The sequence below is a fragment of the Sarcophilus harrisii genome, chromosome 2, assembly GCF_902635505.1.
Source record: "Sarcophilus harrisii chromosome 2, mSarHar1.11, whole genome shotgun sequence".
In the NCBI taxonomy this organism is placed as follows: domain Eukaryota; kingdom Metazoa; phylum Chordata; class Mammalia; order Dasyuromorphia; family Dasyuridae; genus Sarcophilus; species Sarcophilus harrisii.
In genome coordinates this window covers 507,828,263-507,840,936 of record NC_045427.1, presented here as the reverse complement: position 1 = coordinate 507,840,936, position 12,674 = coordinate 507,828,263, and the positions used below count along the sequence as shown (strand labels likewise).

At 31.4% G+C, this 12,674-nt stretch overlaps 1 protein-coding gene across 5 annotated transcripts in view; it reads left to right on the top strand.

The window, feature by feature from the left end:
• Positions 1-12,674, top strand: part of NEDD4 (NEDD4 E3 ubiquitin protein ligase) — a 113,528-nt gene that overhangs the window by 56,623 nt on the left and 44,231 nt on the right. For 4 of the 5 annotated variants that reach the window (XM_031955254.1, XM_031955252.1, XM_031955250.1 and 1 more), the window contains 5 exons: positions 1,008-1,069; positions 2,813-2,915; positions 7,170-7,336; positions 10,801-10,918; positions 11,042-11,209. In XM_031955254.1, the coding sequence (XP_031811114.1) occupies positions 1,023-1,069; positions 2,813-2,915; positions 7,170-7,336; positions 10,801-10,918; positions 11,042-11,209 (603 nt within the window). In that variant the 5' untranslated portion in view covers positions 1,008-1,022. The remainder of the gene's footprint in view (positions 1-1,007; positions 1,070-2,812; positions 2,916-7,169; positions 7,337-10,800; positions 10,919-11,041; positions 11,210-12,674) is intronic. The other variant, XM_031955251.1, reaches the window with a different exon arrangement.

Sequence of the window (12,674 nt, the reverse complement as noted above, 5' to 3'; positions counted from 1 at the left end):
AACTCTCTAATATCCTAAAACCAGAGAAATAAAATGGTCATTGATAGAAAACACCAATCACCTCTTGAAAAAGATCCCAAAATGAAAACTTAACAGAATATAGTATGTTTCAATCTGCATTCAAACTTCATAATTCTTTCTCTGGATGTGGATAGCATTTTCCATCATGAGTCTTTTGGAACTGTTTTAGATCATTGTATTGCTGACAAGTGTTAATTAAGTTTATCAAAGTTGATCATTGCACTGTGTTATTGTTACACACTATGTACAATGTTCTGGTTTTACTCACTTCATTCAGTGTCAGTTCATGTAAGTCTTTCTAAATTTTTCTGAAATTTGCCAGCTCATCATTTCTTATACAAAAAATTGTATTCCATTACATTCACATACCACAATTTATTCAGTCATTCCCCAACAAACACTTTTGCAGATGTGAATCTTTTCCCCTTTTTTATGATCCATTTGGGATACACATCTAGAAGTGGTATTACTGGATCAGAAAGTATGCACAATTTTATAGCTCTTTAAGCATAATTCCAAATTACTTTCCAGAATCAGTTCACAACTCCATTAATAATGAATTAATTTTCCAATTTCCTCATATATTGAATTTCTTTTCTGTATATTAACCAATCTGATAGGTGTGAGGTTGTACCTCAGAATTGTTGATTTTGTATTTCTCTAATTAATAGTGATTTAGAGATTTTCTTCATATGACTACAGACAGTTTTAATCTCTTCATCTGAAAGTTCCTATTCATATCCTTTGACCATTTATCAATTGGGGAATGGCTTGTATTTTTCACTTTTTTTATTTTTTCTTTCCTGTTTTTCTTTCTGATTTTTCTTTCACAACCTGACTAATGTGGAAATGTCACTTAAGATTGTACTTTTACTTCTTCATGTGATGTAATTTATCTATAGTTTATTTTTGATTACACATCACAGATGTTTTAAGTATAGTTTTAGTTTACAACTGTATATTGAAAACCCTCTATTTTATTCTAGACAGAAAATCCAAATATGGAAAGACCGTACACATTTAAGGATTTTCTTCTTCACCCAAGAAGGTCAGTATGTGGCAGACAGGAAAATGATACTAAGTCTTTCATTTCTTAATTCTAACTATACTGTTCAGTTGAATTCTATATAAGTTCAGGGTTTATACACATGCAAATAAGCTGTTTCAAAAATAATTTAATTTTTTGTTGTTGATTTTGTTACAGCATTTTTTCTAATTGTGCAAAAAGAAATTAATTTCAAGTGAAACTAGAAGATTGTTCTTTATACTTATTACATATTTGACATATAAATCTTATTTAGTGAAATATACCATATTTCAAAAATCACACTTTGCCACTTTGTCTACAAACCAGTAAATGTTATGATATAAAACCAATCTTCCTGGATAAATATATACTTTCATTTGACTTACATTATAAATAATGGAAGGCAATATAAGCACAGAGAGACACTTAAAACACAAAAAGGATATTTAATAACTGTACTGTTGAATCAAAGAGATATTTAACCCCTCAAAAAAGCACCTTAGAATATTCTAAACAGATATGGTCAAGATGTATACTGATTTACTGTTGAAACTATTTAAGTGAGGCAGCAAAAATCCTATCTAAAAATAACATTTTTCCTACTGTTTTTTTTTCCTTTTCTAAATGTTATAGAATAATTTTATAGGAACTCAGGAAGAATTTTCTTCTAAAAATGAAATTTAGAGAGTATGAAATTCTTTTCATGTTTAGCTAACAGTACTTCTAAGCTATCACTGTGCTGGATACAAGGGAATATATAAAGTTTGCATTAAGTACTTGTTAATTTATAGGTTAGTTATCTTTGTTTTTGTGTGAACTTAAAAAAAATTATCTCATTTAACATAAAAGTTAAGTGCATTTACTGAAGAAAAATAGAAATCAGCAAGCACTAAATTGGAAATGAACTCCAAAGAATCAGTTCTCTACCCAGCACCATCCATTGTCTTCAATGACTCATTTTATTGTTCCTGAGGAAAGGCGAGCCTTGTGCCCACAAACAGTGGAAGAGGAGAATTATCAGTTACATCCCCAAGATGCTTCTCCCCGCCCCCAACTCATATCTGGATTACAAGGAAGAAGAAAGAAAAGAGCAAATAATATACTTCAGGCTCCTCTCCTGAAGACATTTTTTTTAAAGTGGGCTGAAATTTATATTTTAATTATTTTTAGAAAATAAAATAACAATTTCACCTAAATGTACTACTTAAGTGACAAAAAGCATTTTTTTTTTTCCTTTTGGAACATACATTTAGCAAATGTTATATCTCTTGAGTGTAATCATGTTAGTATTGATATGTGTGTATGTATGTGAAACTCTTCTTGTTTAAGTCACTTAATATCTCAATGTCTTAGTTTTTTTCATCTGTAAAATGGAGATAATACATAGACTACCTACATCATTGCTTTGTTATGAATAAAACACTATTCACACCTAAAAAAATCGATTAAGCATGAGAAAATATTATCAGTAAAGCAGATGTTCTTTTAAGCATCATTGATCTAGTTTCAATTATAGGATTTACAAAAGAGTTATAAGACTATTTCTGTTGTTATTACTCCTATTAGATGTCTACTGATTCACTTAGGCTTTCTTTTAGTTTGAGCTTAACTAGTGAGGTTTTACTATATTTACATTTACTAGAAAAGGAAAACATAATCTTCATGAAGTCATGAAATTTAAATTTTCCAAGTCATTCAATTCCTTTGATAAAATATGAACTTTATAGTCTTTTAGCCTAATTGTCTCTCTTTTTTTTTTTACAGTAACAAAACAAAAGTTAAAGGTTATCTTAGATTAAAAATGGCTTATGTGCCTAAAGCCAGTGGATCTGAGGATGAAAACACAGAACAGATTGAAGAGTTAGAGGTGGGGAGATGTTTTAATTTGTTAAAATATATATGATTTCTTATTCTTTTATGTAATCAAGAAAACAACTATAGTAATTTAATTTGTTTTAAAGAAAATTGGTTAACTGAAAAATATATTTACCTTTTCCAAATATGCCTAAAAAGTCCCATTTGTTTCAAGTACTTATGCATACTATAGTCTATGAATGGCTATTGCTGGTTACATTTTTTAATGTAATGATGAAGAAAGGTCTGGTAGATATAAATGAATATATTTACCAAAATTAATTTATAAAAATTAAGTTACATTCTATTTTCTGTTTTTGCAAAAGGTTTTCTGAAATTCTGTCACATTTTCTATATTAAAATAGTACCAAATCCTAATATTTCTTAGTTTAGTTTTTTAAAAGAACATTAGTAAATTGTGAGTTCTTTCCTAAAAGTTATTATTCCCTCCATTTTCTCAACTTAATTAAGGTTATTCTTAAAAAGCAAATGAATTTATTAAAATGATTTATTTTATATTAATAATAATAATTAAGTAGTTAAGTGGTAAAGAAGGTGAAGTGCTGAGCTTGGAAGTGGGGAAACCTGAGTTCATATCTTGCCTTAGACATTTACTAACAATGTGGGCCTGGGCAAATCATTTAACCACTGTTTCAATTTTCTCATCTATAAAAAAGAGGTAATAATGATACTTCTTTAGGTTGTTTTGAGGATCAAATGAGATAAAGTTATACAGTGCTTTGTAAAGTTTACAAATTGGGTGAATGCTAACTGGTAGTGGTAATAGTAGCAATAGCAGTATTAATAGTAATTTTTCTAGTTAAGGATCTGATGGAATACCATTTGGAGGGACATGATTTATGGGTATTTTTCTTGATTTTGAAAGGAGATGTGAAAAAATCTTTTAATGAATTGAATAGCCAAAGTGAAAAAATAAGAGGCAAAATATAGTGGAAAGTTCTTGCCTGTGGTGGGGCCAAGAGATTCTTTATGTTAACTGAAAGTGAACTTTTATTTTGTCAAAGACACTATCCTAATTACTGAGGGAGATATAAAGACATATAAGACATGATCTCTGACCTCAAGAAGCATATAGTAAAGGAGCTATAGTATATATCTTAGTGTATATTTTAGTAGTAAATTTATAGTAATGTAATTTATTTCAATAATACTTATGATTATTTAGTAGTAGATAAAAACTTGATCTCTGAGTCAAGACAATATGGACTCTGGTTGATTTGAATTCATGTCCTGCCTTTGACACATAAGTGTGTGTCATTATAGTTAAGTTACTTCATTGCCCAATGTCCAAGTTAGCATAGCTCTATGACTTGAAATTGCAAAATACCATCTGCATGGTAGTCTTCCTCAGGGGAAACTTCCTATGTAAGGAAGTTGCAGGTCTTTGTCTCCCTGCCAAAAAATATAGAATATGATTAATGGGAATAAGAACAAACATGGTATGGGTGTTGAAAGGTAGGAGAGAGCTTTCATCTAGAAGAATAAGGCAAGGATTTGTAGACTAGATAAGACAGACCATGGATGGCTAGATTCATTGAATAGAAGAGGATGGAAGAAATATTTTCCAGACTCAAGTAACATTGTGAGTAAACAAAAGGAAGTGAGAAAACACGAGATAAATTTGGAAAATAGCAAGTAGTACTATGTAGTTGGAGCCTGAAGTGCAGCATATGGTATGAAAGTTGAAACCAAGTTGCGGAGGGCCTTGAATACCACACTAAGAAGTCTGAGTAGTTTTTAAAGTTTTTGAATAATAAAGTGATAGGAGAGTAATGTTGATAGTGATGAGGACTGTTAAAGAGTCCTCTGAACTTTTCTTCTAGAGAAGCCATTTTTTCCAGAAACACTGGACCTAGAGCGTGCAAGAGGCGCTTGAATTTGTTAAGGATGAAGCTCCCACTGAACCCACATAATTTATTGTTACACCCCAAGTTGGACACTCTATGGGTCTTTGGGAGGCAAAAAGGTGCCAGATACCAGTCTGGGAGAGTGCTTGTGCAGCCAGGGTTCTTTGCAGAAAAGCAGACCCTCCTCTCTTCATAATCTAGCAGTTCCCAAGAGAAAAGAATGAGGCATTTGGAGTGGTCTTGTCTTTTTTCCCCACCTTTGCCTGCACCATTCCCTTCCCATGTCACACCCCTTACTGGTATCTCCTCCTCCTTTTGTCCTGCTAGTATCCATGTGTTTGTCAATTTCTCTTGTAGTAAGCTTGGTTTTCACATAAAGTTTGTGGTGATGTGATTACCAATAAGTGATGTTAAGGAGATATGACAACATTCTATAGAATGAGCTTGATACAAAAATACCAGCAATACTAGCAATGGCTAGGGAAGAGAGAATCTAGGCCTAAATGAGAATTCTAACAGTAGGAAAAGAAAAGGGGAGACAAAGGGGAAGGTGATGCAGAAATAGAATCAATTGGTTGAATCGGTGGGAGAAGGGAGAGTCAAAGAACACTCAAATATGATTGTTTAAATTAATGTTAATAGAAATTTGAAAATGAAGATCAAATTATTTTGGTAAAGGTTGGTAAATCCAGTTTTGGACATGTTGACTTTGAGATAGTAAAAGAATATTCAGGGAGAGATATATAGTGGAATATACGTCAGAATAGAATTTAAATCTGGAAATGTAAATTTGATACTAATTACATCAAAGGTAATAATTACAACTTTTGAGTTTTCATCCTTCTTTTGAGGCTTTATGAAACTTTATGAAAACCACAAACACTCTAGGACACCGTTTTCTCTTTTTCAGGTAAGAAAAGGTTTTTAGATTATATAATCCCACAGGTTCCTTCCAATTTTAACATTCTGCTTATAAATTATAGAAGTGGCAGAAAACATTTTATTTGTACACCATGTATAGGAGCACTGTCTCAGAGACATATTCCTCCAACAAATATTTGAATGCCTACTCTGTACATGGTACTGAATATCTGTAAATGGGATCTCCATTCCAACAGTTCTTTATTTTCTTTCTTCCTTTTTTTCTCCGAGGCAATTGGAGTTAAGTGACTTCACCAGGGTCACACAACTAGGAAGTCTTAAATTTCTGAGCCCAAATTTGAACTCAGGTCTTTCTGACTTCAGTGCTGATACTATATCTACTGCATCACCTAGCTGCCCCCAGTTCTTTATTTTCAAAAGATATAGTTGCCAAGTGCCATCCAATCAGACTACTAAAACATTATTTTATAGAGTGAATTTGGTACTGCTTAAGAAATATATTGTTGGATATGTGGTATAGATTAAATACACAATAGACAATAGTAAATGACCATAGTAATCCAGGGTTTTTTGATTGCAAAGATCCATTTTAAAGAATGGACAATTTGAACTTTATTTTATTTATAAATGTATATTAGATATTTTGTAGTTGATAAAGAGTGATCCTTATCAGATTCAGTCCCTAATGACTATTGATTGTGTGATTTGGGCAAATCACTTTACTTATCAAGCTCTTAAGCAGCTTTTAAATTACAGAAGATTTGGGAAGTATAAGTGTAATACTGTTTATGGGATCCACTTTAAGTGATAGTGAACATTCACTTATATAGACTGTCAAGGACTTATAAGATAGTCCCTCAGTATTCAGTTAATTTAAAAACTGAATTACCTGAAGGATAAAGAGAATTATGTTTTGCAATTTAGTGTTTCTTCTGCTTCGGGGCTTAACCAAATCTTTGTAACCTCTTCCTCTCTTGTATCCAAAGGTTAAAGAGCTTAAAATAAATATGTACTTAGGAAATCCAAAAGTTACCCTCTAATCAGGATATTTTTTTAACTTTTGCAATTATGTCTAAATCACTCACTATTTTCTTACTTGTGTCTGCACAGTTGCAAAAAGCTTCACTAAAAAGTCAAAGATTATACTTTAAAAATAGACTCTTGACTTCTATAAATTTTCCAGCTTGTTTAAAGATGTTTTGTATTTTCCTACAGGCACTAATCCTTTCTCCTTTTAAAAATTATTGGGTTATTTTAAAGTAGTTTAATATAAAGTTTCCTAATATATGTAGTAGTCTCTCATTTTCTAAAATTATCTCAGGTCAAATACCAAAAAATTACTTAATTATGATTTTATAAGTTATATTATAGAATAATGTTGTTCATTGAGTAACTCTTAGGTCTAAATAATGTATACTTAATGCAATTTTAAATTTCCCTTTTCCATTTAGTATGTAAGATTTGAATTTTTTTTAAATTTACTTTCATCTCTTAAATTAAACATTTATAATTTTCAGCCTGGCTGGATTATTGTGGACCAGCAAGATGCCACTTTTCATTTGCAGCATCAACAGGAATCCTCTCCTCTGCCTCCAGGGTGGGAAGAAAGGCAAGATGTTCTTGGAAGAACCTATTATGTAAATCATGAGTCTAGAAGAACACAATGGAGAAGACCAACCCCTCAGTATGTGGTGAAAGCATCCTTGTTTGTACTGTAGATAATTTTAAATAGATATTGTCATTTTGATGTTGCTCACTACTGAATCAGAATAATTTGAATACTGATAACTAGATTATTAAGCCTTTTACATGTACTTCTGGGTTAAATAAAAGGAGGTTAGCATTGACTGAATAATTAAGTTCATTTCCTTTTCTGAAATATTGGTAGATATAATATCATAAATAAGGCCTAAATAGATTTCAGCTTAATATTTGACAGTGTTTCATTATAACTTTGTGAATTACAGAGGATTGTGGGCCAGGTGACTGCAGAATCAGATAATTTCAGAAGTAGTTCAACACTTGAATCCAAAGAGTATGATGATAGCTTAGAGTGAAGCAAAGCTCTGTCTGACATATTGTCCTATGGCTCTATGCTTTCCTTCTTATTATTATCATTGTTTTCAGTGACTTGGATGATGGCACAAATGGCATGCCTATCTTATATGCATTCTATGGAAATTGGAAAGGGATAGTTGATTTTGCTGAATCACATAATCATGATCCAAGATTTCAGCAGTTGGAAATTAAGAATCAAACCTACTAAAATAAAGTTTAGTAGAAATATACACAAAGTAATATTCTTGAGTTTAAGGAAAAAATTACCTTCTCTAATACAGCATACAAGAGGAATGACTAGTACTTCCTTTGAAAAATATCTAGAGGTTCTAGTCTGGTAATTCCTATATATGACAAGGAAACCAAAACTTGGGCTACACTTTGTTTCTTTCAGGCCCTGGTCTTGTGAGTCCATGTTAATTTTCTGGATTAATACAATGTTACTTAATTACATTTGAATTATAGTAAAATAATTTTTAATTTAAAAGGAACAGTTGGGATATAATAATAGAAACATAGAGTCCAAAATGAAGGAGATAAAAGTGGTGTCATACTTTGTTCAGTTCTACATGTCACGTTTTAGGAGGAACACTGACAGACTAGAAAGAAAACAAAGGAGATTGACTGATTAGTGAAACTGTGTCATGTGCCATCATTGAAGGAAATAGAGAAGGTTTTTTGGGGGTGGAGATCACAAGAACTTTAGACCTGGAAAGAATCGCAGAGATCACCTTGTCCATCCTTTTACAGAGGAGGAAAATAGGGCAAAAATGACTTGCACAGGCTTAACCCAGCTAATAAGTGTCTAATACTGGATTTGAATTCAGGATAAAGTTTTGTACCAACTAGCTGCCCCTGATTAAAATATTATACTGCTCTTTTTTGATAGGTTTTTAATATTATGGAGTCTACATTATGTTATTCTACAAATTGTCATTAATCCTTTGTCAAAATATTTGCTGTAATGGGCTAGTAGTAGCCAATAGACACTTTTTGTGTAGTGAAAGGTGACTAAAGACAATCACAACAATATTTCCTAGAACAGTGGTTCTTATCTGTTTTATCCATTTGACTTCTTTAGCAGCCTCATTAAATCTAAATTATATTAAAGAGTACTTCTTAGAATATTTGATTTTGATTCATTATTTGAAGGAAATAGAAAATTTCAGTTAGAAATTAGTGAATATAATGATGTGATATTTTTTACAGTTGAGGTTCACAACCCCCAGGGGGTTCATAGACCTCCACTTAAAAACTCCCACTGTCTAAGGTCAATCTTAACTTTCCTTAAACCCAGCCAAATTTTTATGATAGTCTTTTTACAGTACCATATGACTTTCAAGTTAGAACCCTTAGAGATCATCCAGTCTCCACATTTTACAGATGAGGAAAAAAGGTACATAGAATTTCAGAATTAGAAACACTCATCTAATTCAACCCAAAGCTGAATAAGAATCTCTTCTGCCATATCATTGTGGAATAGCCCAGTACCTCCAAAAATAATACATTTCATCTTAGAATAGGGAGGGAATATGTTCGGGTGAAGTGACTTGTCTATGGCCTCATCACTGGCTAGAGATAGAATCAGAACCAGGATCCACAAATTCCAGCTCTTAATTCTTTCATTTCCTGATTTAAAAAAAAAAAACATCCTTCACTGCCTCCTTTTTCTTTTCTGAAATTTCTTAAAATTCAATTTTATTTTTTCAGGTAACAAAAATACATTTCTCTGTCCATACCCTTCCTTCCTCATTAGGAAAAGAAAACCAAAAAATATTTCTTGTAACAAATAGTCAAGAAAAACAAATTCCCATATTGGCCATATCCAAAAAATGTGTTTTTGTTTCCGCTCTCTGATTGCTAAGACTTTGTGTCAAGAAATAGGGAGCCTGCCTCTCCCTGACCTTTGCTACTTCCCCATTAGGGCTCTCAAATCTGATGCTATCACTTCTCACCTGGGTTACCCTGACTTAGCCACTTCACGTGTTAAACTTCACTTTAGATTTGATGACTCTTATCTGGAACGCTCAGTTTAGCAACCTCTACTAGATCATCTTTACTTTTGTTCTTTGTTAGAACATGTTTGTCCATGTTAGAAGTTCCTTAGGTAATTTTAGTAATTCAGAAGCAATTCTAGTAAATAAGAGTCCGATAAAGAGATTTAGATAAAATTTTAGAATCTCTATTTTTTTCTTTTTCTTTTTTAAAAGAAAATCAGAGATAAAGTTATTTTAGATCATACAGTATAAATCATTTCAGCATCTATTACTCTGGGAATACAAAGACAAAATGAAAAACCCTCTATCCTGAGAGCCTTATATTCTCCTGGGTCTACACAGCTACACATATAAACAAATACTGTACCATTGACTGAGGATGCATAAACAAAAAAGGGGCTAAATCAACAAAATGAAAGAAGTATTAGACCTTTTAAAAAATGAAAATGCTTATTTTTTTTACCATCTGGATTTTTCCATGGTCTTTGAACAAAGGTAATAAAAGTTGAGTACTTTCAGCTTATAAAATGCTTTATTAGCTATAATTATTAGTATGATTAATCTGATATTTATTTTTAAATCCTCATTGTAGTTTTGTCAATTTAGTGGAAAGAGTATTGGACTTGGAGTCAGTATTTGTGTTTGATAAAAGGAAATGTTTTCTACTGATTGGAATTGTTCAAAATTGGAAAGAGCTGCCTTGGGAGGTATTGGGTTCCCTTAATATTCCCCCATCCTGAGGTATTCAAACTAGATGACCATCTGTCAGGTATGTTATAAAGGGAATTCTTGTCTAGTTTGGTGGCTACAGTGGTCTCCAAAGTCCCTTCTTAATCTATGAGAACATGGAAAAGGCATTTAATCATACAGTATGATGCTTCATACTCTGAGCTTCAGTGTCTTCATTTTTAAAATAAGGATAATAATACCTATAGTATTTCCCTATTTCAGAATGGCTGTTAGTCAAATAAGAGTACATGTAAAGTACTTTGTAAATCACTTTGTGAAAAGCAATACATAAAATTAAATATTATAATTATTTTTACTTTCCATGATATAAAATATAGATTTTTGACTCATATTTTTGGTACAGGCACAACACAGAAAATACTGTGAATGCTAACATTGAACAGCAAGGGCAGCATGCATTTACTACACGGAAGCAAATATCTGAAGAAACTGAAAATTCTGAAAACAGAGATGCTACAGAGGTGTAAAATAATTTTATTTTTTTCTATTGTCTTATGTACATCTTTCATATTAACTAATAAAGTACTTATTGCTTATAAGTATATTAAAATAGTTGTGGATTAAGCTGATTCTCTTTGTTTCAGAGTTGGGAGATTATAACAGAAGATGAAGCTACCATATGTAGTAATCAAAATCTTCAGTCAGTTCTGCCACAAAGTCACTTTGATATTGAGACATACTTTGTAAGAGAATTAAATGCCAGACCTTCTACCTCTGGAAATTCAGCTATAGGCCAACAGATATTCAACTGTGTAAGAAAATTCTAGATTTGTTTTTGATAAATTATTAATGTTTGAATTAAGTGCATATTTAATTCTTTAATTCTATTTAGAATTTGAACGTTACTCAATTTGTTCCTCATACTATAATAAGAGGGGATTAAGAATGAGGGAGGTACTATAAGGGGGAACTTTATATTGTTTTTCAGACACTTAAGGAGTGCCTGAATATACTGTGATTTATGGATATCATGGAATGTTATTGCTTTATAAGAAATAATTCAGAATATTTCAGAGAATCCCAGTTGCTTTGAATACAATGAAATGAACAGAATCAGGAAAATACTTTTTACATAAACAGGAACAGTATTAAAAAAAATTTTTTTTAATATGAGAACTGTAGTCAATGAAATGACCAATTGTGTTTCTAGAAGACCTATAATGAACTATGTTACCCACCCCCTGACAGAAATTAAGGGGCCAAAATTGCAGAAAGAGACATACATTTTTTAACGTGATTTTTTTGTGAATTCATTTGCTTGATGTTTTTATGTTATAAAAACTGTTTTTTCACCTTCCTTTTTTTTCTCTTAGTTTTCAGTTTGGGGAAGGAGAAGAGTAGCAGCAGTGATACAAAAAATAAAAGGTCTAACCAAACATTTTTTTCAAAATGCAGGGAGAAAGAATGGAAGGGAACACAGATAGGCTTTTGAAACTAAAATGTAAAATTTGTTTTATGCTTTTTTTTTTTTTTTAAATCATATGAAATGGAGATTCCCACTTTCATAGAGAGCCTTTTTTTGTTTTCATGTGTGTATAAAAGTGCACACAGATAGACTTTTGAAAATAAAATCTAGTAGGATTCAGTATCTAGTGGGATAAAAGTAGATCTTTTATATTACCTTTTGATGTAAGAAACATCAAACTGGAATTGAGGCATTACCAAAAAAAAAAAAATTGACTCCAGCATTATAAAAAAATTATAATATTACTTATAGTAGTAGTGTCAAACTCAAATAAAAATGCTGCTTATTAATTTAGCAAATAGCAAATTAACATAATCTGTGTTATATGATATTTTAATTTATTTTGCTAAACATTTCCCAATTACATTTTAATTTGGTCCCCATCACACTAGGGAGTTTTATAAAAAAAATTATTAAAGATCCATTTTTCCCCTGTACCAAGATAATTAGTTTTGCTGTGTTTTTTTTTTTCAATTATCAAAGCCTATATCCTTTGACTTCTAGAAGATCATATTCCAAGTTTTTAATTTTTATTTTTTAAGTTATTTATTTTTCAAAATACATACAAAGATAGTTTTCAACATTTATCTTTGCAAAACCTTTTGTTCCAGATTTTTCTCCCTCCTTTCCCCATTCCCTCTCTCCTAGACAGCAAGCAATCTGTTATAAGTTAAATCTGTGCAATGCTTCTCAACTTATTTACATTTTCATCATGCTGCTCAAGAAAAAGCAGATCAAAAGGGGAAAAATTA